The sequence below is a fragment of the Poecilia mexicana genome, unplaced genomic scaffold (genome assembly GCF_051168715.1).
Source record: "Poecilia mexicana isolate PSO_F unplaced genomic scaffold, ASM5116871v1 scaffold_22, whole genome shotgun sequence".
Lineage (NCBI taxonomy): Eukaryota > Metazoa > Chordata > Actinopteri > Cyprinodontiformes > Poeciliidae > Poecilia > Poecilia mexicana.
The window spans coordinates 6,352,643-6,380,168 of record NW_028263391.1 but is presented as its reverse complement, the minus strand read 5'-3'; the positions used below and the strand labels follow the sequence as shown (position 1 = coordinate 6,380,168).

The 27,526-nt window shown below is 42.9% G+C and overlaps 1 protein-coding gene across 2 annotated transcripts; it reads left to right on the top strand.

Annotated features, from left to right (window-relative positions):
* Positions 1 to 582: 582 nt before the first annotated feature.
* nin (ninein (GSK3B interacting protein)) lies at positions 583 to 27,220 on the top strand. 2 transcript variants are annotated; one of them, XM_088002504.1, is made up of 29 exons: positions 4,047 to 4,115; positions 4,200 to 4,412; positions 6,856 to 6,949; positions 7,800 to 7,972; positions 9,879 to 9,924; positions 10,007 to 10,173; positions 10,278 to 10,421; positions 11,569 to 11,727; positions 11,825 to 11,961; positions 12,094 to 12,234; positions 12,840 to 13,014; positions 13,113 to 13,223; positions 13,310 to 13,399; positions 13,483 to 13,618; positions 14,138 to 14,259; positions 14,727 to 15,778; positions 16,717 to 18,804; positions 19,080 to 19,178; positions 19,469 to 19,538; positions 19,630 to 19,797; positions 19,880 to 19,996; positions 20,232 to 20,345; positions 20,958 to 21,104; positions 21,204 to 21,383; positions 21,488 to 21,622; positions 21,704 to 21,805; positions 22,377 to 22,469; positions 25,787 to 25,900; positions 26,343 to 27,220. In XM_088002504.1, exons 1-29 carry the CDS (start codon positions 4,062 to 4,064, stop codon positions 26,556 to 26,558), a joined length of 6,657 nt encoding a protein of 2,218 aa, XP_087858630.1. In that variant the 5' UTR covers positions 4,047 to 4,061; the 3' UTR covers positions 26,559 to 27,220. The 2 variants fall into 2 exon arrangements, with proteins under 2 accessions (XP_087858629.1, XP_087858630.1); XM_088002503.1 differs by lacking the exons at positions 4,047 to 4,115; positions 16,717 to 18,804 and adding an exon at positions 583 to 1,255.
* The last annotated feature ends 306 nt before the right edge of the window (positions 27,221 to 27,526 follow it).

Below are 27,526 nucleotides of genomic sequence, written 5' to 3'. Positions count from 1 at the left end.
ACAACGATTTTATGTGTTGAATGATTATTTCGCTCAACATTTTTCTTCAGTATGTATTTTAGCCTTTTTTTTTTTTAGATCTTTTTATGCTGTTATTTTTAAGCTAGTACATGATGCTAGCATACAGCTGTTACACTATTTGTTTTTTCTAACTTTTTTCTTCATTGTGATAATTATTATATTGAATATAAGTTTATCGATCATAAAATGCCCCTGCATGATGGAAACTGCTGATTTCCTGGGATTTTCAAACATAAAACTCTTCGAAATTTAACAGAGAATGATCCGAATAGTGAAAATATCCAGCCTGTGGCAGTTGTGTGGTCCAAAATGTCTTGTCAATATAAAATTTCAGAGAATAATCTGGTCCTAGATCATAAAATTAATACAATTATCTAAACAATGACCAAGGAGCTTGTAGAATACAATTTCTCTCGCTGAAAATACATTGAAGCAAATGAGTTTTAGCATTAGCAACAGATGACCAAAACAGCAGATTATTTAAGCTACATAGTGAGCCAGCCACTGTTCAGCCTGTTTCATTTCCATCAGAAAAGCTCTGTTTTCTAGAGAAAAGAAGGTCCTAGGTTCAATTCCCAGCCTGGAGTCTTAAATATGGATGTGTATGTAGATGGCTGTCTTCCAATCACATAAGTAAAGTGTGGCAATAGAGAAAATAAATTCCTTTAGTGGCTTTTGGTTTTAAAAGATTGTAAGTGTGCTCCCATTTGACCTCCACTTTGATATTAAGTCAAATACAGAGGTGCTTATTTTTGGACAAAGAGACATATCGCGAGAGAGCAAATGTGTAGGAGAGCATTGAGAAGAAAGCAGGTGAAAGTTTTACAATATGGTGGCTTGTAAGCTGAGCAGTTCAGCTTTCGTCCACTAGGGGGACGAAGGCTGGGACCAGTGAGTCCGCCGCTGGCCCTCAGTCGCCGCCCCTTCCTCTGTCAAGCGCTTTTCAAAATCCGCTACAAACCTCTGGAGGATGATTGTACAGCCAAGGGGATTCGAGGAAGCGAGTCAAGAAGACTTCTTGTTTTGTATTTTTTTCCCGCACTCTGTAATGTTTCTCAGGAAGAAGACGCCTCTAACCTCACACTGACGGTCTGTCAAGCAGCCTGAGAGGATAAATGAACTTCCAGGAGAAACACGGCGCTGTCAGCAGAGAAATGTTGTAAACTTTTTTTATTCCACCCCAAATATTCGCGTCCGAAAAGGAAACAACTGCTAACCGAGTTTGGGGGCTTCGGTGAGTTTTTCTTTCTTTTTTGTTTCCCCAACATTAAACCTTTGTGGGAAGTTTTTTTTTTTTTTTTTTGAAGTTTTATTGCGTTTTTTTAAAACATGAAGTTAGCGAACACTTTCCTTCAAACATCCCTCTGTAAAAGATTAGCCTCGTTAGCATAGCCCATCACTTTGTTCTGGTTAGTCTTGTTAAACTAGAAATTTCGGACTTTTAGGGTTTCGTTGTCAATAAAAAACGTGCAGACTAAAACTAAACTTAGACAGCAACATGGGGATTTTTTTTATAGTAAAGAAACAACGAGATTTAGAAGTACCAATGACTTTGTTTTAAATGTTTTAAAGAAAACTGCTGGATATTTGACTATCGATGTATAAACATTGTCGTCTTTTATTTTTACTTTGAAAAAGTGTTGCTGAGGCACTTCTGATGCAATTTAATTGTATTTTTGAAAAATTGGTGCCAAGATAATTTTGACTATGCAACTAGTGCTTTGTGAAAAAATGTTATGTTTTGTGCTGTTCTTTATGTCGGGAGCCTTAAAAAATATAAAAAATTCACTGCAAACTAAAAGCTTCATCTCATCCTATTGAAGACGAGAGAAATCTGAAGTGATTATTATTTGTGTAAAATAATATTGCTGACGCTGCTGGTTGGAAATGCACTGATAAATGCATTGATATGCACTTATGTCTAAATATTAATAAATTTGGATAAAATATGAAGTGCAGAAACATGTCAGCTTTAGTTCTTAATTATTTATCTCCGAGATAAAATGTTACATTTCTGTGTTACACTGATTTTATGTTTCAGTTACCACACCAAAACCTTTTTTTTCCTACTCACTAAGTGTTTTGGTTTTTGAGTTATTTACTCTGAACCAATAACTCAATAACTTAATGGTTCAGATTTGATACGTTTCAGTTGTGTTGCCGTATTAAACAGAAATAAGTCATTTTAGAGTGTGTGTGTGTGTTGTGGAACAGCCCTCTATTGCTTCACCGTTATGTTTTTGTTTCGTTTTCATCGTGAGAACATGCAGAAAATACTGTGTGATTTGTGTTCTGAAATGTCCAGAATGTCGTAGGAACTATTAGGAAAAAAAGGGAAATTTGAAGTAAATCCAAAGTTGAGAAATTAAAAACCTCTACCTTCATTCTTTTTCTGTTCTCTAAACTCTGTATCTAAATTTTTACACAACAATGACAAAGAAATAATTTCCGTGATCACAACCAAACTCGTTTTTAAACGGTTAAAGTTTTGATTTCTGTAACGTAATTTCGTTTTAATTAGTGTGAAGTTTAAAACCCCCCACAATAACACACAAAGAAGTAGAATAAAGAAGAACTTTGGGCTTATCATCATCATCATCATCATCATCATCATCATCATCATGTTTTTAAAGGCCTCATTTAAAATGATGCTGCATCAACAGGCTGTGGGGTTAACGCATGAAGACGAACACTTTTGAGTATTTTCCTGACAAACGTCTGCTGGACATAATGAATGCAGTCACCTATCAATGCTGCTTGTGAGGATTAACCTCATTGTTATGACTTGGAGCGGGTGATTCCTCTGTGGCGGCGGCGGCAGCTGTCGTCCCCGTAAGCAGCTCTGATGGTGAAGGTCTAAGAGCTAAATTGGCTTAGAGGTCGGCTGTAGAAAGTAAAGCGAATCACATATTTATTTATTTATTGATCCGTTTAGTTTCCTCATTATTACACAGTTTCTTTGTGTGATTCTTTTGCTTACAGAAGCCCCTGAAACGTCCAGATGTAGGGTCCTGATTGATTGATTTATTTATTTTTTTTGTTTTTGTGAAGAGGCAGCTATTGTCTGTGGTGAATGGAGGGGATCCCAAGTCTGGAGTGTTGGGGGGACACCTGGCCTGCCCGAGTGCTTGATGATCTCTGAGAGCAGCTGGAAAAGCAGGAGGAGGTCGGACAGCGCACGCATTGTCAAAATCCCAGAGTGGGGCGCCATTTATTAAAAACAGAAAGCAAGTAATTGTGAAGCTGCTACAAACGGCAAAGAGGGAACAAAAACAACAAAATGAATCATTTCAGCAGCGATGAATTTGATCGTATGCTAGGCTTGTTTGAGAAGTTCACAGTAGGATAATATTGACTAAAAATACGATAGTATCTCGGTATTAACGCAAACGTTTGAGTCAGAAGTGCAAAAACTATGATCGGATTCTCGTTTAAAGCGGAAAGGCAGCAGTAATTCCTAGAGCTGTGAAAACAACATATTGATGAATACAGTTTCAGTGAAGTGTGTATTTAGATGCACAGGCGTGAGCAGAAATGTTCAGTGTGTTGCCGCTGAATGAATCAGTTTGTATTCGCTGGTGTTGCTTTTCAGCGGAAGCAAATAAAGCGTCAGAAATGAAAGTGAAGAACTCGATCTGCTGGTGTGAAATTCACGCTGTTGACCAGTAAATGCTGGAAACGTTTGTCCTGGTGTAACCTCGGAGATCGAGCATGTCTCCGTTTCCGTCACGTTATCAGACTTTTACCTAACAAGGTTACAGTTTACTCTTTACCTTCAGGCTGCATCAAGATGTCTCTCAGTCTCAGAAATGCCCATCACTGTCAGTTCACCTGATTGTATAATCGTTACAGTCAGATCAAGTAAAACCATCTCTACAAATGCTGCTACAGGCGTGTGTGTGTGTGTGTGTCTAAAGCTCAGTCCCTGAGCAACACTTACCTGATAGTCTCATCATTGTAATCGGATTACCCAAAGCCTCCGCCATAAATGACGCTGGAGGAGTTTGTGGCGAGCTCAGTGGCTGAGAGCCGCGTCTCAGATGAAGGCGCCGTCGGAAAACCGCGCCGGCGGAGTAGACGCTCCCCTCCTGCTTGTAAGCCGCGTGGCGTTGGCGAGCAGGAACGCTCGGTTCTGTGAGCTCTCCGGGTTGAACTCCTGTGTCTCCTATCCGCTGCAGGGCAGGCTGCTGTCCTGTGGGATGGATGACGGCCGAGGGCAGGACGACTACGAGGAGCGCCTGAAGGAAGTCTTTAACAGTTTCGACACCAGCGGCTGCGGCTCCCTGAGTCCAGAGGAGCTCTCTGACCTCTGTCAGTCTCTGCACCTGGACGATGCCGCGCCGACTCTCATCCACACTCTGCTCCAGAACCTAGACCACTTCACTGCCAGGGTGAGCAAAAATCCCATTTTTCTCTTTCTTGCGAGTCGTTTATAGGTAGGTTTTTAAGCTAACCTTAGCAGCATTTTTGTAATTCATTTTTAGAGTTTAGATCCAACCTGACTGATGAAATTTAATCATAGACCCAGGCCAGAAAATGTTATTTTAATTAAGATTTTACTGCTTCTGTTTTTAGACTATTATTTAAGTAAGCAGTGTAGCTTTTCCCTCTTTTATTTAACGTCTTCCAGCTCCGGCTTGTCGCTTGTTGTGAAGCAGGTGCAGATCCTGATAGGATTCTGTCTCCGCCGCTGCTCGAGCGGAGCGGCGTTGGCGCGCTGCGCTCGTTACGGCCTGCACCCTGCTTACTTTATTTATTTCCTCAACAGGTTGAACTCTCCATCTGCTCCTCTGTTTAGACCATAATAAGTAGATCAACAAACTTTACGTGGCGCTTTTTAAACGTGCGAACCCCGACATGACCATCAAGCAAATTAATCTAGCCCGAAATGAGTTTGCCATAAATCTAAAATCTAATTCATATTTGTGTTAAAGTTAAATCATAATGGTCTTAAAAAATTCCTTATATGTAATCTGTTGGATGTTTCAGAAATCTTGCGTGAAAGTAGTTTCTCCTTCTCTGCATTAAGCACATCTCATCTTAATATGTTTGGTAAAGGTTTTATTGGCTGTAGTGGCCTTTTATTTGAGAGTTATTAGACAGGAAGGTGGGCAATGAGAGAGGGGCAAAGGTCATCAGGCCGGGATTCAAACCTGTGATGATCGCATCAACGACTCAGGCCAACACATTTTTTGTTGTTCTTTACCCCTGGACCACCACGGCACCCCAAGCATATCTAATCTTTTATTATTATTACTACGTGAATTAAACCCGAAGCCATTTCTAATACAGTTTCATGTACATCAAGTGGATCAAAAGCTGTAATTCTCCACTTGTGAAAGTAAATCTGTTGGGTCTCACCTCGACAGCCCCGTCAGATTTACAACAAACCCCAGTTCTGAGTGCCACACTGTTGGACAGCACATGTTTAAAATAAAAAAAAAAGTCTTCATCACTTCTTTTGCCTTCCTGAAGGAAACGCTCCATAATTGGCTGCTTACCCACAACCCCCTCGCCTTTTATACGTTCTGCTGCTTTGTTTGCCGTCTTGTTGAGAAAATCCCATTCAGCGCATCCATCACCCAGACGACCGCTCGGGTTAATCATTATTCGCGTGTTGTGTTGTTTTTTTGGATTGTGCTCTTTGTGGGTGAATATATGAAGCAACAGCATGAGTTGAATATGAAAAACTCAGTGCGTGTGTTGACTGATTATCCTTTATTCATTTTAATCTCCTTGGATGAAACATGAGTGTTTTTTGTTTTTGTTTTTTCCAAAATGCTTGCCTCCACACTTTCTCCTTGGGTTTTGCTTGTGTATAAGCGTGTTGGAGACGGGTGGCTATTGTCTCTCATGTGCGGGTGTGTGCGGGCGGGGGTGAATGTTAGGTGAACCGATCGCCCGACCGCAACGCCCCACAATGAACGCCCAAAGAGGAGGGGGGGGAGAGAGAAAGAAAAAGGACCCCTAAAAGCGCCAGCCGTCGGCCTCGGAGGCACAAAGAAAATCGGCGTATTCAGGGTTGGCAGCTGCTGATTGTTGAAGTGTGACCTCTGCTGCTCCTGGCTGAAGCATCTTCCAGACAGTCAGACACGTTTCAAGGGAATTACGGCCCGGCTAAGGAATTTCGATCGGCTTTCTCTTGCAGAGTTGCATCGCTTAAATTCTGGCGCAATCTTGAAGTTTATTTATAGCTACTGCTATACGGCAGACTTCTCAAGAAGCCTTCAAAGCTCCATTTTTCTTCTTTGTTTTGCTTATTTGTTGCATTTAATCAACGCGCTAAACTTCCAATGCGCGCACAACTCTGGTAACTTCACCTTAGGCGTAAAGCAACCAGAGTTCTTCTGAGTAATTTCCTGTGTTTGATCGAATTCCCTGGATTCAGTAACAATAAATAAATAAAAAATTGAGCAGCATATAAGAACATAACAAAGATTTCAGGGAAAACGAGGAAAAGCACGCAGAAGCTGTTTGTGCTTCTTCAGGAATGTTTCGCGAGCCGAGTTCGTCTCATCGATGCATAAATGCTGCATCACCTGCTGCCTTATCACCTGAGTCCAGTCCTATTGGTTATCCCCATCATTCAGGCACATGCAGCCCTGCCCGCACCGCACCGTCTAGTTTTAGTGCGAGATCAGACTGCGAGCAGCGTTTAGTGGGAAGTTTGCATAGAAAAATTCAGGCACAATACAAACTGATTTGTGGGAGTACATTTTCTGAAGGCGATGGCCGCCGTCCTCGCAGTTCGCTCGCTGTCGTGTCTGAGTCAAATTCTGACTCGACGGGGTTAAAAATGCCTTGTTTTTTGACATATTTGATTCTCATTCTCAGGTCGACTTTGACCAATTCAAGCACGCTCTGATCCTGGTTTTGTCATCGACCATTGAGCCTCCTCAAGCCGAACAGGAACCCTCGCCAAAGCCAGGTAACGTCTTTATTTAGAACAGCCTCAAGTTAAATATTGACCTCAGAGACTCTAAAAGTGGAGAAGGTGCCTGCTGAGGCGGAGCAGCCCTCATGCTGACTCAGCTGCACATCTCCGGCCATCTAGCTGACTGTCGTGTTTGCTCGACTTCTGCCTCGCTTGTCTGCTGTACTTGATGCAAAAATGATTTCAGGTCCACATTGTCTCACTTTGTGCCGACTGTCTCGGTCAAGGATCGATTTTTTTTTTGTTTTATTTTATTTTTTAATGTTGTGATGAGTAATATTGACAATCACGTCTTGAACTGCTAGAGTAAATACAGTCCTGTCAAGTGTCACGTCTCAGTGGAAAGAATAATATTTGCGATTCCGGTGAATTTCCTGAAAATAATGCGCCTGCTGACCTGTAATGCGATGCGAGCGTCGCTGAGAGAATGGGAACACCTTGGTCTAAAAGCATCATTTGGTTTCTGCTTTTTGCAGAAGCTGTCAGCTTTAGAGAAGTGGCCACCGAAGGCGTTGGGTAAATATTAGTCACAGGGGTTATTTTTAGCGTCTTTGTCTGCATTTAAAGCTGAAGAAGTGGCAATAAATAGATGGTTCTCTCTTAAACACCTCGGATTGGAAGGTCAAATAAAACATTTTCTACCTATAAACAAGCTACCACTTTTATCAAAGAATATACAGCACTTTTTTTTTTCTTTTTAAGAAGAACAGGAAAAGCCAGATTTGTGCATCTGTATTTTCATCATATCTGGTTTTTATAAACATTTTTATTAAAAAAAAAAAAAAAAAAAAATCAGAACGCTGTGCTATAAATTGCTACTTTTCTTGTCGCGTTCTCACCACAGAGTCTCCCGAAATCCAACCAAAGTTCGTGAAGGGCGGCAAACGTTACGGCCGCCGCTCCACGCCAGAGTTCCTGGAGCCCGTTTCAGACTTGTCTGAGGTTGCTAACGTTAACCCAGCCGACGAGGACGACTTGGAGGACAACTATGACTCGGCTGTTCCCAGGAAGCGTGAGGTAAACGGCTAAGGCTCCCCCTCCCCTCTGAACACATTTGGATGCCTTTCTTATCGCCTCCTGTCCTGTCCTTGCCTGTACTGCGTTAACACGGCAGCCTCTGCCAGGCGTTGAGGCGGTATTCTTAGCTAATCAGCTTAGCGTCGTTCAGAGTGGGCCTTTTAAAATGCGAGGTAGTCGCTCCAGCGCAGGATTCACAAGACACCGATTGCATAAGCGGCCGGTACTCTTCTGTAAATAACGTTGGCATAATTGCCGTTTCAAAAGCCGTGGATTATCAACACGTAACCGGTGTTGGAGGCATTTTTTTATGACCCGACGCTGGCCGCGTTGAGCTTTGAGTCGTGAGCTAGCATGTTTGGGTTGAATCTAGCTGCAGTTCATTGATTATTCCTCAGGGGGACATGGATGCTGTGAGGGGTCTGCTCCATCTTTAATTTGAATAATTCAGATTTCTTTGCCAGAGGAGAGATCATTTGTGATGACAAGTACAGCATCATCTCCCACTAGATAAAAAGTTCCTAATTCTTTGTTTTGCTTCTGCCCAGTCAGAACCCAACTTATGTATCGTGCAACATGTGGAAAATTAAACCAAATTAGGTAAGAGTTTTGATTTAAAATGTCAGGAATGGTATAAAATTATAATCTACATATTCCTGTAGCATCCCGTTTTGACTCCGCCCCTGACGCCTGTCGACAAACACACACTGAGACGCTGAACTGAAGTGTGTCTCGGTGTTAACTACTCTAGGCTCCAACAATTGATGATGTCTGCCGCTGTGGGCCAGCAGATGGGTCTGGGTCACGGGGGAGGCGGGTGGGGGGTTGCCACAGAGACTGCAGACCTGGTGCTGTGGGTGGAGGAGGGTGGAGGAACAATGAGCTCCAGCGACCCCCACCCTCCTGGATGCCTCCACTCCATGTATCAAAATGCCACTCGCAGAATCCCATCTGCTCTCTGTTCCCGCTGTGACGGCTTCCCAAACAATAGAGGGCGACTCTGGGAGTAGATTTCAGCTCAGGAGGTCACACCTGGCCAAACTCCTTTTTAAAAGCAGAGGAATTTGTGTGAAATCAGTTGCGAGTGACAAAGGCAAATATGTGAAGATTAATTTGATTTACTTTTGTTTTTTCTGTCCCACTTCATAAAGGGACCCAGACAATAATTTTTGTCATTGATAATTTTATAACATTTAATACCATCAATATTTCCAGCACTTGTTCTTAGAGGGGAATTTTCAGGGTGTCCACACATCATTAAAAAGTCTTATATTATCGTGTCTATGTAGCGTCCATCATGTCTTCCTGATGGGACAGTAGACATCTTTCATTACTGGAGTCTATAAATGGGGTTGGCAAGTATAAGCCTTGACTTCAGCCTATTCATTTTTTTTTGTTTTTGGTAAATTATTGGTTTGTAAAATAGTATTTTGTTTTGTTTCCTTTTTTTGTCATGTTGTAAATTTATTACATTTACAACTTGGTCTTAAAAGTTTATCTAAAATTAAGGCCTTAAAATGTCTTAAATTTAATTTGGCATTGTAATATTTTAATCACAGGTCTTAAATTTTGTCTTGACAGAATTGTTTAATCTCATATATTCTATGTATTTTATTTATTTATGTTTTTGTCACGGACTTTTCTGTCAGGCAACATTTCAGCCACACTTAGACTCGATGCTAACATACCCTGGGTGGCTAGCGAGTGAGCTAATTAGCTAATTTTCTGTCTTTTTTTTTTTTTATTATTCTGGATAAGTGCACTTTCATCTACAGTTGGTTGGGAAAATTTTGCACATTTCTGTGGCGAAGTGAATTCAGTTCATAATGGTGTTAAAAAGTATTACATTTTAGTTGGTGAAACATTTAGAAACCCAGACTTTTTGTGTTTTAATTTCCTCCGGCAGCGCTGGAATGCCCATGAAAGCAGCACAGAGGAGTACGAGGCGGAAGGTATGTCCGAGTCAGTCATTTCAGAAAGTTCCCCACACAGTGATGGTGCTTGTTCAGGACTGAATTTGCCTCCGTGGCGCAGGCCAAATGCATCTGTGGAACCCCGACGAGCCGAGCACGGCCCGGGGGTCCGTCGTTCCCCGCGTGGAAGAGCGGCTGCGTGAAGCGTGCGAGGAGCTGGCGATAGCGTGGGACGGATGTGCCGCTCACTCTGAACTGCTGGCCTTGTGTGAACATTTGGGTCTGGAGGTCTGACAGAAACCGAGGAGTTGAATGCTAATCCTTCAACTTTACAAATAAATTTCGTTTTAACTTATCTTAAACTTAGTTTTAAACAACAGTTTTGTTTTTAGGCTAACGGTGACGCTCTGCTCAATCTCACTGACGACGGAGTGATGAATGTCCAAGAGTTCGTCTCCAGGGTCGTGAACAACAAACCGCCAACTCCCTCCGCCTCCACTCCATACAGGCAACTTAAACGACATCACTCGACTCAGGTTGGTTCACCGACCAGAAGTGTTGGTACCAGTTGAACTTTTTCCACACCGCAGCCACAAATCGTGATGTATTTTAAGGGATTACACAAACACAAACTTTTGCAGAATTTTAAGGAAAATGGTCAAAAGTTTTCAAAAGTATTTCCAATAAAACTCTGAAAAGTGTGGTGTGCCTATGTATTAAACCCCCAACAAAAGACTCTTTAACCGTCTTTTGCTTGGTCAATATGGCGAAGTTGAACAGAGCGCTGTAGTGTCAGTTTTATTTATCTTTTTCTATTAAATAAAAATACAAAAAACAATTTGATTCATTTGCTCAACTATGAACTTGACATGTAGTATTTTAAAGAAATAGATTATTCAGATTTTTAAAAAAAATCTATGTTAAATAATATTTTCCCTTATAAAAGAACTGCATATAGTTTCCTTTAGTATTTGGGTTGTTTTTCAGATTTTTGTCTTATTCTCAGGATGTGGGTCATACAAAAAGCTCACTATATTTAACCCACTTTTAGCAATGAGTGCAGCCAAGTGAGTAAAAGTTGCTGGATGTGTTTTGTATTTAAAAACAAGCAGGTTTTATTAAAGCGAAATCCTTTGTGTCTTACTTTTACATTCATTTTTGAAAGCCCGTGATTCAGCGAAAATCTCATTCTAAGAAAAACAAAGAATTTTAAATGCCCATATGCATCAACATAAACGCTCTATAGTTGAAACAGGCTGCATAAAATATAAGTTGAATACTCCCAGTACATGCCATTATGTGGTACAACCTGATGCTCCCACCACCACCGCGTTGTATCAGTTGGAGGTTTTGTTCAGCATCATGTGCAATGTTAGTTTTCTGCTTCACGTAACATTTTGCATGACTTGTCTGGTGTGTTTGGGTTTCGTGACGCTGTTTGTTCACTAGTGTTATGCAACAGGCCTCGAAGTTCTGGCTGCAATTAGACTAAATTACCCACAAATGGATTGGTTTGTGCTGGTTTGTCACATAAATCCAAATGGAGTACTCTGAAAGCTTTCACCAAATGTGAAAAGTAGTAAGACAGAAGCAAGCCTCCATCGTTTGTTTAAAAAAAAAAAGCTATAAATTGGATCTCTGTAGTGTTTGTAGGTCTAAGATGCGGTTTGGTTTCGGTTGCAGCCGTTCGATGAGGGCGGCCGAAGGATCTCGGCTCTGACCAGCACCATCGGCATGCGTCTGTTCTCGACGCTCGACGACGGCAGCGGCTTCACGCCGGCCGAATACGTCCTGGACGCCTGGATGGAGGAGGGGATAGAAAACAGCGCCGAGATCCTGCAGGTCCACAGCGTAGTTTGACTCGGCCCATCTTTCTGAAACAAAAGAAATACAATTGTGTAAAAAAAAAAAAAAAAAAACATTTTTTTTTTCCCCTTAGGTTTTGAATTTCAATCTAGAAGGAAAACTGAGTCTCAGCGAACTCACCGTGGCTCTCGAAAACGAGCTGCTCAGCACCAAGAATCAAGTTCACCAAGCAGCGCTAGCGAGCTTCAAAGCCGAGATCAGATACCTGCTGTGAGGAAGAGTCGCTGCTCGTTCACATCCACGAGACCGTTTTCATAATCTAGTTGAAATGAAAGCGTCAAAACTGCACGATGATGGATCTTGTTTCGTTCTGCTGACCCAAACCTGTGCGGCTCTTCTCAGGGAGCGAGTCGACAGAGAAATCCGAGAGAAGGCAAAACTCCAGTCTGATCTGGAAAAAGCGGAGAAGCAGAAGACTCAGCTCGCCACAGAAGTGGACGAGCATCACTCTGCGATAGAGCACACGAACAACCTCAACCTCAGGTCAGTCGTCGCCTCTGCTTTTGTTTTTTTCCTGACTAAAAGTCAAAACGTCGTAGACTTTGGAAATCAGGGCATCCATAACATCTGCAAACATCTTGGATGTCATCCTAACTTTAGACCTGAAAGATTTCACAAACTATATATGAAAGTATAGTTAGCAAAGTGCATCTGCTCTTTCCTTGTGTGTTCTTTGGTTTTGACTCGTGCAGCAGGACTTATGCTTTTTTTTTTTTTTTTTTTTTTAGGTGCACCAGAACAATCAGTCGCTTCAGATTTAACATCTCAGTTTCACTTGTTTTTATAACTGTCCATAAAAGTGACATTGACTTGTAAAGTTCTTTATTTGAAGCAGAGTTGTGCAAGGCTGTTAAAGTGTCTAAATGAGCTCAAATTTTACTGTACAAGCATCCCAAGATAAATGAAATGAAATAAAATCCAGCTTTTATGGTCTTTCCTGTGGCACAGGAAATTAAGTTTGAAGCGCTCGGTTGGCTTTCTTTCAGAAATGACTCTTTATCGTACTGTTCTGTGGGATTTGTCACATGGAAACTCGTTTCTTTTTCTGTCCTAAATGTCCATTTACCCTTTTTGATTGACGTGGGCAGGAAGCTTGAGCAGGACTACAAGGAGAAGCTGATGGCCGTCCGGTCGGAGCTGACGAAGGAGATGGACCAGATGCAGCAGCAGGCGGGCCTGCAGCGCGAAGAACTGGAGGCGGAGATCCGGAAGATCCGGGAGGAGGAATCGTTACTCAGGGATCACCTCTCCATCTCGGTCAAGGTGCCGAAAGGCCGTCGAGTCACGTTGTCGCTTTTTATTTTACATTCATCCATGAATTTAGAACAAAAAAACAAACATAAACTGTTGTGTGTTTTCAGGAGAACAGGCGGCTTGAGACGGAATTGCTCGACAGCACTGAAAAGCTAACAGAGGCACAAAGCCAAATAGCCAAACTGCAGGAAAATTTGGAGAACATCATGAAAGACAAGGTGCAAAGTCCTTCTCGTTTTCCTGTTTTGATACTTCAAAGCTACAGAGTACATCTCCACGCATAACATGTGGAATATCGTTCCAGTTTGGAGACCTGGACCCCGGCAGCGCCGACTTCTTTCTCCAGGAGGAGCGAATCAAACAGCTGCGCTGCGGCTACGAAGCACAATGCAGGGTAAACCGCCCCGTACGCTTGTTGTCCCGTCAGCTTAAAGCCAAATTTATTTTCATTTAACTCCTTCCTGCTTCACGCGGCAGGAGCTGCGGGACCGTGTCGACGAGCTGCAGTCGGAGCTGCGGGAGTTTCACAGTCTTGGCCGAGCTCACGAGTCTGGAGGCAAACCTCTGTCCGAGGAGCTGGAGAGCAAAAGCCCCGGCACTGAGTCCGACCCAGGTAGTCATGGGAAACAAACCCTCATCCTCCGGGGCTAAGCGCAGACTTTGCTATGTTTGTATCGCGAACAAACGTGATGTTTACAGCAGGAATGCTGTTGGGAAATTTTCAAGCATTCATACATCTTTAAAACAAACTGAGCATTGGTAAGCTGTAGCAACGCAGCAGCTAATTTACTGCATTAAATGACAGTTTTTATTTTCCTCTGCTTTGATTATTGAAGCTGATTTATTCATGCTTTCATGTGCAATATGGATTTTACCACGCCATTTTGTAGTACTATTGTGAGAGTGATACATTATGATGAAAAACTTTTATTACTAATTGTTTAGGTAATTGTGTGGCTGTGACGGCGTGGAACAGCATCACAAACACAAATTTATCGAGAGAACAATCAACCGAAATGCTCACGATAAATGATGAACGATGTGATAAATGCCCACACCCGGCTGGACACGTTGCTTATTGTCGATCTAACTCCGTCATACTGACACCAGCCGATCATGTGACCGCCTGCAGGTATCGGTCCAGACGAGGTCCAGCCTTTCAGCATGAGCCTGGAAGCTGAGATGATGCTGGAGCAGCTGAAGGAGCAGCACCTCCAGGAAATGGAGCAATTACAAAACCAACTTCAAAGCAAGGTTCGTCATCCATTACTGCGTTTATAGAGGCTTCTGTTACTGCTGTTTTCAGCTGGGCTGAGGTCTGGAAGCTTTAGAGTCTGGAAAATTATGTAATTAGATTTTTTTTTCTGGATTGCAAGTACAAAAACTGTCTGTCTTCAAACTGTTTTTTTTTCTATTGAATTCAATGTATTTATATTGCATAAATGTATAACACATAATTTCACGACAGTTCAAGGAAACGATTCAGTCCAATTGTACATGTATTTCTCTATTAAACAGTGCAGCCAGGTTCTGTATATTTTTCAAATGAGTTTAAAAAGTTTCTCCATTGAAGCTCAGCAGACATGATGAACTTTAGGGATTTTTGTACTTCAAATAAAGAAATGAAAAGGCTTTGAAATATGAAGAAAGTGTGATTTTTTTTTATTTTTTTTTTTATAAAATATGCAAGAATCCCTTTTTTCTTTTTTTTTCCTGTTCAGATCACTGAATTTGAAAGGACTGTGGAAGAGCAGGAAGCGACCCACAAGGACCAGAAATCTGCCCTGATCCTCCAGCACCAGGAGGAGGCCCGGGGTCTGAGGGAGCAGCTGGCCGGAGCTCAGAGCCACGCAGAGCGGCTTCAGAACCAGCTCCAGCAGGCGGAGCAGGACCGGACCCGTCTGGAGCAGAAGCAGGCCGCTGAGAGAGAGGAGCTCCAGAACCAGCAGGAAGACGAAGCCGCAAACCTCAGACAGCAGCTCCTGGAAGCTCACACTCAGATCGCCGACCTGGAGGACCAGCTGAACTCTCTGGAGAGCCAGCAGGCAGAGATGGAGGAAAACCTCCTGGCCAAGACGGAGGAGCTGAAGAACCAACACGCCGCGGAGGTCAGCAAGCTGACGGAGGAGCTGACACGGCTGCAGCGGCAAAAGGACGAGTCGGAGCGGAGGTTACTGGACGACTGGGAGCGGGAAAAGAGAGTCCTGGAGGAAAGCCACCAGAACAAACTCCAAGTCCAGCTAGAGGAGGCGAAGCTGCTGTTTGAGAAGGAGCAAAGCGAAACGGTGAAGACGTTGACGGAGCAGTGGCGGGAGGAGAGAGCGCAGCAGGACGAGCAGAACAGCAAGACTCTGCAGCTGCTGCTGGAGGAAGAGATGCTGCGACTGGTCAGGGAGCAAGAGGAGAAGGAGGACCAGCTGAGGGAGCGCTGGGCGAGCGAACGGGCGCTGCTCGAGAAGGAGAGGCTGCAGCTGCAGGCGCAGCTCCAGCAGAGGGAGAGGCGGCTGAAGGAAGACTGGGAGAGGGAGAGGCTGCAGCTGGAAGAGGACTACGAAGGGATGATCCAGGAGAGGCTGAAGGAGGAGAGAGAGAAGCTGGAGGCCGAGAGAGAGGAGGACGAGAGGAGGACGGAGAAGCTGATGGCGGAGGAGAGGGAGCGGCTGGAGGAGAGACACGGAGAGGCCCTGAGGGAGCTCAGCAACAAGCATGCCGAGGAGAGGGACGCGCTCAGCGCAGCGCTGGACCGACTGAGAGAGGACATCGCCACAGAGAGGTGAGACCTGATGGTTGAAGTTTGACTGGGAGTTTTTAAAAATCAACAGAGAAGTTTGGACCGCGGCTTGTAAAAGTTTTCGTACGTCTTTGTAACGTTACAACCAGAGATGCTAATGTAGTTGAAGTGGATTCCATCAGATGGACGAACTAAAAAGTAATCCACAAATAACCCGTTTTCAGCTCTGGGTCAGTACTTTATAAAAGCGATCGTTTGAGGTATTTATTGTTTTTGAAAAAGTAATTCAGGCTCAGTCAGATTGGATGGAAAAGTTCTGTGAATATCAACGTCTACATGGCAAAACAAATCTTACCGAGTGCTTTTGGTCTAGCGTCTACGGCAAACACGTTGGTCCACTTTAAATAAGACAAAACTAGCCGACAGAAACATTTTCATCTGGAAATGTCTTTTCAGTAATGATGGAAAAAGTATTAGTTCCACTGGCAGATTATTTTTCTCACAACATGAGGAAAATGTCTTGTTATAAAATGAGATAAGTAATTAGACTGAACAATTTTTTTTACAGCCAGTGTAAAATAAACAATGAAGAAACTGACAATGACAGTAAGTTGGTCATGCATGTAAAGAAATAAACTGCAACAAAAATCTTCTTTCAGGTAATTCAGAAACTCTAAATATGATGTAAAATAAGTAATAAAGAATGACGCTGCTCAGAGCACGAAGCATAGAATTAGACAGAGTAGATCTGCACTCATGGACGGGCACATTGTTACGATACCCGATCCAGAATCTTTCAATATCGGGACGATACAGATATCGATATCGGATCGGTGCATCTCTATATTAGGTGTTCAAACATAAACATCCAAATGTCTTTAAGATGTTTTGTTTGTTTGTTTTTGCTATCTAGACATAAAAACAAAGCAGACAAATGTCTTAAATTGCTGCTGTAACAAACATTGAATGACCATGTACAGGAAGGAAGTTGAGCTCAGCTTCACCCAGAGAATCAGAGAAGCAGAAGATCGATTCTCCTGCGATCAGGAGTCTGCAGCGGAGCGCTTTCAGGCCCAACTCCTCGAACTCGAACGGCGCCACCAAAGCGAGCTGACGACCCTCTCCGAAAGCCATGCCGCACAAAAGCTGCACTGGGAAGCAGAAATGCAGAAAGTTCTAGAGGGCGCGGAAGAACAACGGAAAACAGCAGAGGAAGCCTCAGCGCAGGAAAGAGAGCGACTCGATCGGGAGTGGGAAAACGAGCGACGAGAGCTCGAAGGCGTCCATGGCGAAGAGATGGAAGCACTGAGAACGGAGAACGAGCGACTCCGTAACGAACTGGAGGACGCTCTGAGCGCGGCCCAGAGGAAGGAAATCGAGCTCAGCATGCAGCTGAACGACCTGCACGGCCGGCTCCAGGAGAAACGCCGGCTGCTGGCCCGGTCCGAGGACAGAGTCCTGCAGGCGGAGCTGCTGCTCAGTCAGACGGTGGAAGACTTCAAGCAGGAGAGGGCCGAGCTTCTCGGCAGCAACTCGGAGCTGCAGGCGAAACGCGACGAGGCGCTTTCCGGTGCCGAGAGGCTGGTCGCCGAGAGGATGCTGCTGGTAACCGAGCGCGACGACTTGCAGGTGAAAGTCGAAGAACTGGAGATGCTTCTCAAGCAGGCAGTGCTGGACTTTGAGCTGGAGCGGAAGGAGATCCTGGAGAATCTGGCGGTTCTGGAGGAGAAGCTAAGAGACGCTCAGGAAGTCGAGGCGCTCAGAGTGGAAAGAGTCGTTCTTAGAAGCAAACTGGAGGAGCTGCAGGTTGTATCCAGTACAAACGGAGAGGAATCAAACGGTATAAATGTGCTTATAAAGAATCAAGACGACAAATCTTGTCGAGCTCAGTCCAATCAGGATGAAGACGTATTAGAGAGATGCATAAATGCCGATCAGGAACTCGACGATGGCGATTTTGCCACCATTGAGGATCAAGCAGATGAGCAGGACGGCCAAGACGGAGCGAATAAAAACCAGGAAAACTGTTGCGCTTTCAGCGACGACAAAGTTGGTGATTCTCCTGATCAGAAACGCGATTATTTACTTGTTAAAAACAAATGCCAACCGGTTTCCCACGAGAGTCGGGGCGAAGACGCCTCCCCGCTTCAGGCGTTTGCTGACAAAGATAAAGCAGCTGCTGAATGGCCCGAGCAGGAGACCGAACCACAAGAGGTCGGCGGAAGCTGTCTGCACGGAGATCAGCAGCATCATGAGACTGGGGCTGTGGGTTTAATGCTGCGGGAGGCGGCAGGTGATCCAGCTGAGGTTGATTGTTTATCAGATGGCTCTCGCAGCCAACAGGAAGGGGGTGAAAACCGGGACAAATCTGTGGGAACCGTTGGAGCGTTTGACTGCGAGAACCAGGAGAGTCCCGCTCTGAACCTGCAGGACTTGTACGACACGGCCAGGGAGGAGAATGTTCTGCTGCACGAGAAGATCGCCCTGCTTCAGCAGAAATCCGAAATACTAGAGAGTCTGCTGGTGTGCCACAGCGAAAAGCTGAAAAGCAGCCGCCGGGCTCTGGAGGAAAACTACAAGCTCAAAGTGCAGGCGGTGCTGCTGATGGAGCACGTGAGGGAGCTGCAGGCGAAGAGCCTGAGGATGGCCGACCTCCAGATCCGGTACGAAGACTGCGCGTGCGAAAACGCCAAACTGAAAGACCAGAACGAGGTGCTGGAGAAGCGGGTCTGGAGCCTGGAGAGCAGGCTGGACGTCTTCCGCGAGTTCGGCGACCGGCGCGCCTCGCTGGTGGACGAGATCGGCAGGATGAGGGCGGAGAACGTCGAGCTCTTTCACCTGCTGAGCCAACTGGAGCGGCAGGAGGACGGGCTGTCGGACTCGGACGCTGACCCGGCGGAGCGACGCTCGGACGAGCTTCCTCCGCAGCCGGAGGAGAAACCCCCGGTGGGGTTCGACGTCGAGGAATGCTGCAGGGAGTTTGAAGAGCAGAACAGTGAACTGCGCAGGACCATCGCAGAGCTGCAGGACGAGTCGCAGATGATAAGTGAAACCACTCGAGCTCATAGGTAAAGCGGGAGGAAAAACTAGGATCCCGAGTGGCGCCTGCTTCCCTGTCCCACTAGTGGGTCTGATGTTAGATCCACTCTCAATGTTTCCCCCCAGTCACAACGTAGAGCCACTTCCCCTGCCTGTGAACGTCGAGATTACTTGAGCTAAGCTGCTTTCGTCCTCGTAAAACCCCATCCTGAGTCTTTGAATTCGCCGTATGTGTTCAACACGAAGCTTACTTTGATTTAACGTCTTGTAACATGAGTTTCTAATGACGTCCATCTTCCTTTAGATACAAAGCTACTCGACTAGCAGAGGAAAACGTCTGTCTGCAAAAAAACATCGCCGCTCTGAAGGAAGGAGACTTGAAGGAGGCCAAGGACGAGTTGATGTGAGCCTCTTTAATAAGATATTTTCATAGGGTCTTAGAATTTAATCGTGGTATTTTGTGGTACTGTTGCAATAACGATAAAAAAAAAAATCATAAAAATGTATTTAGTGCTTCTTTTTTACGGCAGCTGAGACTGTATGGCACAGCATTCATAGCCCCACAGTTGTTCAAAATATTCCCATTTAAAACAAAAGATAATGTTGCTTTTATTGTAGGGCCTTGAAGTCCTCCTCTTCTGACGGGAAATATCATCACTTTCCTGCTTTTATTTTTATTTTTCTCATTTGCAGACAAACCTTGGAGGATTTGGAGAAAGAGAAGCTCACAGCTCAACAAGCCGCCAACAGTTTCAATAAACAGGTAACGGAGTACGTTTCCGAACGAGAGAGAGAGTCTGTCGTCAAGAACCGTTTTACTGTTGATGGATTTCAAGGGTTTGACTCGTCTCCAGATTTCAGAGTTGCATTCGCAGAGCCAGCGGCTGGAGGACGACAACGGGCTCCTGGTGGAGAAAAACGCCCAAAGCGTCGCCGACATCGGGAGCCTGCGAGAGCAGCTGGCGGAGCTGATGAAGGAGAACGAGACGAGGGAAGCGCTCCACTCCGAGGAGAAGACCAAGGTCGGCAGCACGCACCCCGCTCCCCATCCTGCTGTTGAGCCTGGCGGTAGCTGGTAGTTGATTGGTGGTTGTTTTGTGCTAGATGGCAGCTTGTGTGTCTGCTCTGGAGGCAGAGTTTGACAAAGCTCTGAAGGAGTCCGCTCAGCTGGAGGAGAGAAATGGCCAGCTCTCACAGCAGCTGTCTGGCCTCAGGGAGAAGGTGAGCGGCTTAACGTGGGCGAGCCGGTTCGCTGGGAGCCGAACACGAACGCACGCCACACTTTTCAGATCCGTATGTGTAGAATGGCATGAAAACCGTTTCCTCCCACCGTACGACGACTTGTTTTTGTTGTGAAATGACAAAAATGTCGCTGCACTCGTATTTGCATTTTCTAAATGTTCTTAAAAGTTTTGAAAGAACAATCAGGGAAACTTTTTTTTTTTCCCCACGTCAGGCCTTCCAGGTGGAATCGATGGAGACTCGGCTCAGCAGTCTGGTAGAGGAGTGCAGGACGGTGGACAAGGAGAGTGCCGGTCTGCGCAGCCAGCTGGCTAAAGCGCAGGAGCAGGTAAGAACCAAACATCCACAACACTGAAAACCCCCCACAAAATCCAAGTATCTTTGGTCTGATTTCTAGTGCAAACATCTTAGTTTTATCTTATTCAAGTGTACTAACTTACTAGTACCTTTTCAGCAGGAAATGGGAGTTTGTTTTAAGTCAATAATCCCATAATACTGATGGAAAAGTGCTGGTTATAAGGGAAATAATCTGCCAGTGGAACAAGACATTTTTCCCCTTTATAAGCTAAAATATCTTGTTCCTCTGGCAGATTATGTCACTTATAACCAGCACTTTTTCATCAGTAATAAGGGATTATTGACTTAAAACAAACTGCTATTTACTGCTGAAAAGTTAGTAGTAAGTTAGTTTTATCTTTTTAAGTATACTAAGATGTTTGTACTAGAAACTAGACCAAAAATCCCTAATAAGATTTTCTTTTTACCAGACGAATAACGAAGTTTTGACGTTTAAGTAGGTTTAGCTGCAACTTTAGTTTAAAAATAAGCCACATTTCACCAAGTTTAAATCACTTAACAGAAAGTACCGTCTCTACATGAAGAAGTCTAAGAGTTTTGAGTTGGAAAATGAATCTTGAACTTGTCTTCCCACCCCCTGCAGCTGGTATCTGCAGATGAAACCTTCAAGGTGGTGAACCGGCAGAGCGCCCGCCTGAAGTCAGACCTCCGTGTTCTGCAGCAGGAGAGGGATTCCCTGAAGCACGAGGTCGCAGTGCTGCACAAGCAACTGCAGAATGCAAACGAGAAGGTGAGACTTTGTTTTTCTGTCTTTTTTTTACAATGTTTAGCAAAAAACAGAAGTGCAAAAGTGTGATTCTTTTTTTTTTTTCTTTTTTTTTAATATCAGAACCAAATTTTGGAGAGGGCCCTGCACCCCGGCGGCCTGCAGAGTCAGAGCAGGAAGCCGAACAGAGAAGATCTTTCCTGGCTGATGGAGCAGGAACAGCAGCTGCTGAGGCAAGAAAACGAGAAGCTTAAAGCTGAAGTCCACAGCATCAGCAGCGACCTCGTCCAGTCCAGAGAGAGGGTGAGCTGACACCAGCAAATAACGAGAGTTTAATGTAAAATAAAATAAAAATCTGGATCAATTGATCTTTGTAGTGTTTAAATTTCTGAGCTTGTGCCTTTCAGATCCGACAGCTTGACGCAACGATCCTCTCGCTGAGCAAACAGAAACAGCAGAGCCATTCCTCCTTCCTGAAGGCCTTGGAACAGGAGAACTTCTTCCTGAAACAGGAGCTGGAACCAAAAGCCGAGCTGCCACGGGTGAAGATCCGACTCCTTTATTTGCTCCTAAAGCGGTCTGATGAAGCAGCAGCTTCCTGATGTCTATTAAATTTGTTTCAGGGCTGCGACGCTGAGCAAAGCCACGCAGAACTGGACAGTCTTCTGCAAGAAAACGAGTCACTCAAGACACAGGTGGCTCGAATATCAACACACATGATGGAGGTAAACCCAGAAAACATTTTCAAAAAGTGACTTTTATTTCATTCCTCCCGTATGTGAGTTGTACAACAGGTTATTAGGGAGTTTGTTTGTTTAATTGTGAGAATGTAGTCATAAATATTGAGTGGAAAAGATGCAATTTTACCAGAAGAAAAAACATCTGAAATTATAAGAAAAATGTTTAATAAGGAAAAAGCTTCGTTATCAGGGTCTGACATGACCAGCTCAGTAAATATTTCTACAAAATACACATTTGTTTGCATGATTGTTTCAAAGTCCTGCTTCTGATAATAATGTAATACTGATGTGTTAGAATTTTTTTTATGGCATTTCTACTAAGCATTAATCATTATGTGTAAAACTTATACCAAAGTATAACTTCACAAAATGCTCAAAATTCCTCATATTTTATTTTATTTTTTGTGTCAGCATTCGTTGGTGGAAACACAAATCCAGATTTCCTAAAAAACAAAATCTTCAGCACTTTGTTCAATGCTTGAAAAGTTTCGTTGAAATGTATTTTTTGTTTTGTTTTTAGGAGTTACTCTACTATATTATTCTCTTTTGCTTTCAGTCGTTTCACGCGCAGTACGGCGGACATCTTCCTCCATCGCCTCAGAGGGGGCTGAGGGGACAGCAGCGTGGTGACGACCCAGACAACATGCAGGTGAAGCAAAATTAAAACTTAGAATCATGTCCAAAAGTCTCGATTATACGCTGCAATAAGAAAAACACAGAGACCTTCGGCTCGCATCTACTTTGCAGCAAATGTAGAGCTATCCAAACTAGACGGTTTAGCACCACTGCATCGTTGTACAGTAAACAATGCACTACTTCCATCCTCTTTCATTTTCTATCATTCTGTTTTTACTTTTTGCCACTCTGGTTATTTGTAACTGTCAAAGGGGAACCTGCGCACCGTGTCTTACTGTGGGTCATCTGTTGTCATGGGATACAGTGCAAGTCAAAGCTGTGTTCAATCCACTGAGGTCGCTCACTTCAGCTGCTTAAAAATTATGCTAATGTTTTATAAAATAAATAAATAAATAAAAATTACAGATCACAAACATTGCTGCCAAATGTGCTGGAAATGACTGAGCAAAGGTCGCCCAGGGTGATGATAGTTTTTCTAGAATTTTGTTGGAAGCTTTGTATTTAAAAAAAAAAAAAGTTTTATACAAAAGAATACAAACCCCTTGGAAGTTTTTCTCAATAAATTGCTTCCCAGTCTTTTGTAGCTTCTAACATTTGTAACAATGTTTCCTGGAAAAGGCATCCCCCACAGCATGATGCTGCCACCACCAGATGTGGCGGTGTGTCCAGAACGCATTTTTTTGGGGTAGGCGGGGGGTTTTGCATTTCAGACTCATCAGTGCAGTCAACAACCAGGAAATACTTTGAAGTTTGCGATTGTAACGTGAATAAGCCCAACGGGTGTGAATACTTTCACAACACGTCACATGTTGCAAAAGATGCGACGTGTTCTAAAAGATGGCTGAAAATGCAATAATTTTCCTATCAGTGTAATTTTTCAGACATCTGAGCTGAATGATTTCTGTTCAGTTTTGGTTTTTTCCATTTTATTTTTTGTTCTTTCAGCTTAAATGCTGGGATCTCTGTGTTCTTTTTTTTATTATTATTATTTGTTGCTGCCGTCACACACATCACTATCCCAGCATCTTGTCTGTTCTCATGCCACACATGTAGTGTTTACTTTCTGGGTTTGGTGTCCAGTCCATTCAGACTGTTTGTGTCCCAAAACTCACTGTTCTTATTTAAGTTTCCATCTCTGGGCTGAAGGAGTTGAGCTGCGGTGATCATCTGGGTGTGGTCCTGGTTCCTGTTTTTTATTTTTGTTGTTGTTTCTGTCAAGCTAATAACATTAGATTTATGACTCTGATCATAAGCAAAAAAAACAAAAACAAAAATGTGTAACTCTGTATACTGCAGACCTTTATACTAAAACTGAGTTGTGTTAAGGCTTCATCTATGTTCAGATAATATAACTATGAACTTTTGACAGTGCCTTGCAGAAGTATTTATCTCTTAAGCCACAAAAATATAATGTAATATATAATTAGGATTTTAAATGATCCAACACAAGAGAGTGGATGCATCTCCACTTTTTAAGTAGTTAGGTGGTTTCTAAGCTTTTTGATGAGATTTCCACTCCACACTTTTCAGATTTTTTTGTAAGACAGTGAGAGCTAAGCTTTCTCTTCTGTTTCACTTTGTCTCGGTAAATCACACCAAACGCATAAAAATGTGTGCTTGTTGAATAATGACCACAAAGTAATACAATTCAGAATAAATGAATACTCTGTGAGGCACTCGGGATCCAATGCCATCATTACTGGAATTATTATTGTTTTTCATAGTTTCATGGATTTTTTTTCTTCTGTTTTTCTAGTTAATAGAATAGATTTATAGTTAACACATCTAGCAGACCTAAAAAAAAACTTGTAGACTTTGTGTGTGTGTGCGTACCAGGTTTTCATATCCTTATGGGAACCTATTTCTGTATACAATGTGGGGTTATGGGGACCATTGCTCCTTGTGGGGACTTTTTCTTGATCCCCATGCGGGAAATTGTTGTTTTTAGGTTAGTGGTTAATCTGTGATGGTTTGGTTCAGGGTAAAGGTTAAGATGAGGGTTAGATATGTGATCTTTAGGAGTATGGTAAGGGTTAGGCTGTAGAAATTAATGGAAGTCAGTGTGGAGTCCCCGCAAGTGATGAAAACACGACTGTGTGTGTGTGTGTTGAGGGTTGGAGGAGAGGGTAGACCTCTGGTGAAGTGTTCCTGCCTTTTCTCTCCAGGGGGCGCCGCCGGAGCAACGGGTTGCTCACGCAGACAGCTGCAGGCGGATCGGTGGATTGTGACAGCCGCCGCTTTCCCCCGCGCTCAACTTCTTTAACACTTCTCTTCTCTTCTGACATATTTGAAGTCAGAGCATTAAATGTGATGCTCTCCCACATCCTGAACAAATGTGCCTGACTGAAAAGGCACAAAGGTGCGATTCTGTTTCTCCGCTGCTAGGGGGCAGAAATGAGCAAAGAGAGATCCTGCCGGGGTATTTTTGTTTATTTTTTATTTTTTTACCAAGCAATGTGAATTTAGAACAATGACACTTAAAGCTATGTTTACCAGACATATTTTAGAAAATGTAACTTTTTCGACAGATATTGACTGTTATAGTTTACTAAATTGGGTTGATTGCAGGGAGTTTTGATGCTGTATGTGTGGGAAGTTTCATTAGAGCACTTTTACTCTTTGTAATAAATGTGATGGGGTATTTAAATCCTCAGAGGCTAAATGGTGTGGATATTTGCCTTATTATGGAGAAAAGTTACGTTTTAGGTCCATTTTGTGCCCTTTAAGCCTCTTCATTTAATCACCCGACATGTTACTGTATGGTGTAAGACTCCTGGTGTTTTGTTTTCTTTCTGTTTAAGCTAGAAATGTTCACATGTCAGACAATAAATGTAGCTAATTATGTTGTGGACCTGTTTTTGTTGCTGCTGCGCAACCAAAGTGAAGTTTTTCTGTCACACGTTTCTTTCACTTACTATTTTTGTAGTATTTATCTTTAATTGGTGTGCCATCATTGCCATATTTATTCTTTGAGTTGTCGCTTTTTTTTCTCCTCCATGTTGTATGGTTATTTATTTTTTCTTAAGTTTTATTTATACATTAAATTATTGATTTATTTTTTTGTAGGCATATGTGAAATTATTTTAAGCATATTTAATTTTAATTTATTTTCAAGGGATCACTTTTAGAATTGTACCAAAAATCATCCTCTGCAAAAATCAGTTGGAAAATAAAGCAACCATGTCGCAGAAAAAAATCCAAATGTCTGCATGTTGTTTTCTTCTTCTAGTCACACGTCTTTATTTATCACAACTTTAAAAATGAAATAAAAAATCACATTTTGCTACGTCTGCATTTTCTTGACTATATTTCTGGCTGTCTTCTCACCAGGATGAACGAGAGAGGAAGATGAAGAAGATGGAGGAACGCATGAGGGAAATCGAACTTTCACTCCATAACGTCAAGCTGCTGCTGAAGGAGAAGGTGACTCAGCTGAAGGACCAGGTATGTCATGATCATCCTCAAAAAGTGGCTTCACATACCGGTAAAATCAACTTTTATAAGCTAAAATTAAGAAGACGGAAAGATGGATGAATAAATTCTAGTGAGCTCCTTTGTAGATGCTTGTGAAAATATTTTTTCTTCCAGTAACTGAAACTTTAAAAGTCAGTCAATTTTATTAATGAGAGATTAAAGGTTGTTTTTCAGGCCTAATACAAATCCAAACTACTTTTTTTTAAATAAAATGTTTCCATCATGTTTTACTTGTGAGAAGCTTTTACACCACATTAATATTAATATGTTCTATTTACACTTTATTTGAAAGTTTGACTGGCATAGAAAATAGTTTGTTTTTCTACCAATTTATCTGTGTCCACCTACTTTCCAAACAGAAAATCTTTTAACACGCGACCGGTAAATCATTTCATTTCTCCGACTCTTGCAGCTCCACAGGAACGGCAAAGCAGACGTGCTGATCAAGGACCTGTACGTGGAGAACTCTCAGCTGATCGAGGCTCTGGAAATAACGGAGCAGCGGCAGAAAATCACAGAGAAGAAGAACTACCTGCTGGAAGAGAAGATCTCCAGCCTCAACAAGATAGTGCGAGACCTAAACCCGTCGACGCTCTCGTCGCTGCCATACAACTACAAATGCCCGTAACGCGTCTCCTGAAACACTCGGCTCGTTTTGAAGGAGTTGGTCGTGCCAACTTTGATTAGGCACTGAACGTATGCGAACTACAGGGACACTTGTGCAACAGATGCAGCCAGATGCAGGACAATTGGGGGGCTCAGACTTATGTAAACGTCGCTGCTAAATATGCAGGATCTCCATTTGTTTTATTCTTAACCGCAGCAGGTCGACAGACTTGAGTTTTTTATTAACCAAATATGAGGTCAAACGGTTGGCTAGTCATTTATTTTGTAGTGATTTATCATTTTAAAACTATTTTTAAGCTGAAAAGTTAGCTACAAATAGGAAAACAATCCCACCTTTGCATACTCTGTACTATCTCTGTCCAAAGAGAAAAGCAACATTGATGTAAAATGTGTGTCTGTGTTGGTCCTGTAGACACAATGTTAAGAACGAACAGGAAGTAAAATCATGTAATGCGGACGATGTTTTTGCTTTTTATTTAACACTACCTGAAACTATGTGGACTATAAAAGTCTCGTGTGGCAATACTTAACGTTTATTTAATTATAATTAAGGGGGAAAAAAATGCAATAATCTGTTGCAATATGTAAAGTTGCCATCATGAATGTTTTTGAGCTGAAATGGTCTGTGTTACAAGTGCAAATAAAATGCATAGCATTCTGATAGTTTGTGGTCATTTTCTTCCTGATTCGAAATGCGATTCTCGTTTTTCTTCTTCTGCTGTTTAACATATTCATCTATTGAGGTAACTGGAATTTGGATTAAATAGTGCTTGCCCCACCACCATATCCTGCAAAAGCTTCACACATGGTCAAAATTTTTATAAAATACTTTTTGATTGTTGTCAACTTAAAAATAAGCCCCACAACTGGATCAAGTCGGGATTGTGGTGTATTGAGGAAGTATTACTACTTGACTAAAGTCCAAAGGGTTGGAGTCTCAGTTGATGGCGTCTCAGCTAAAGCTCTACA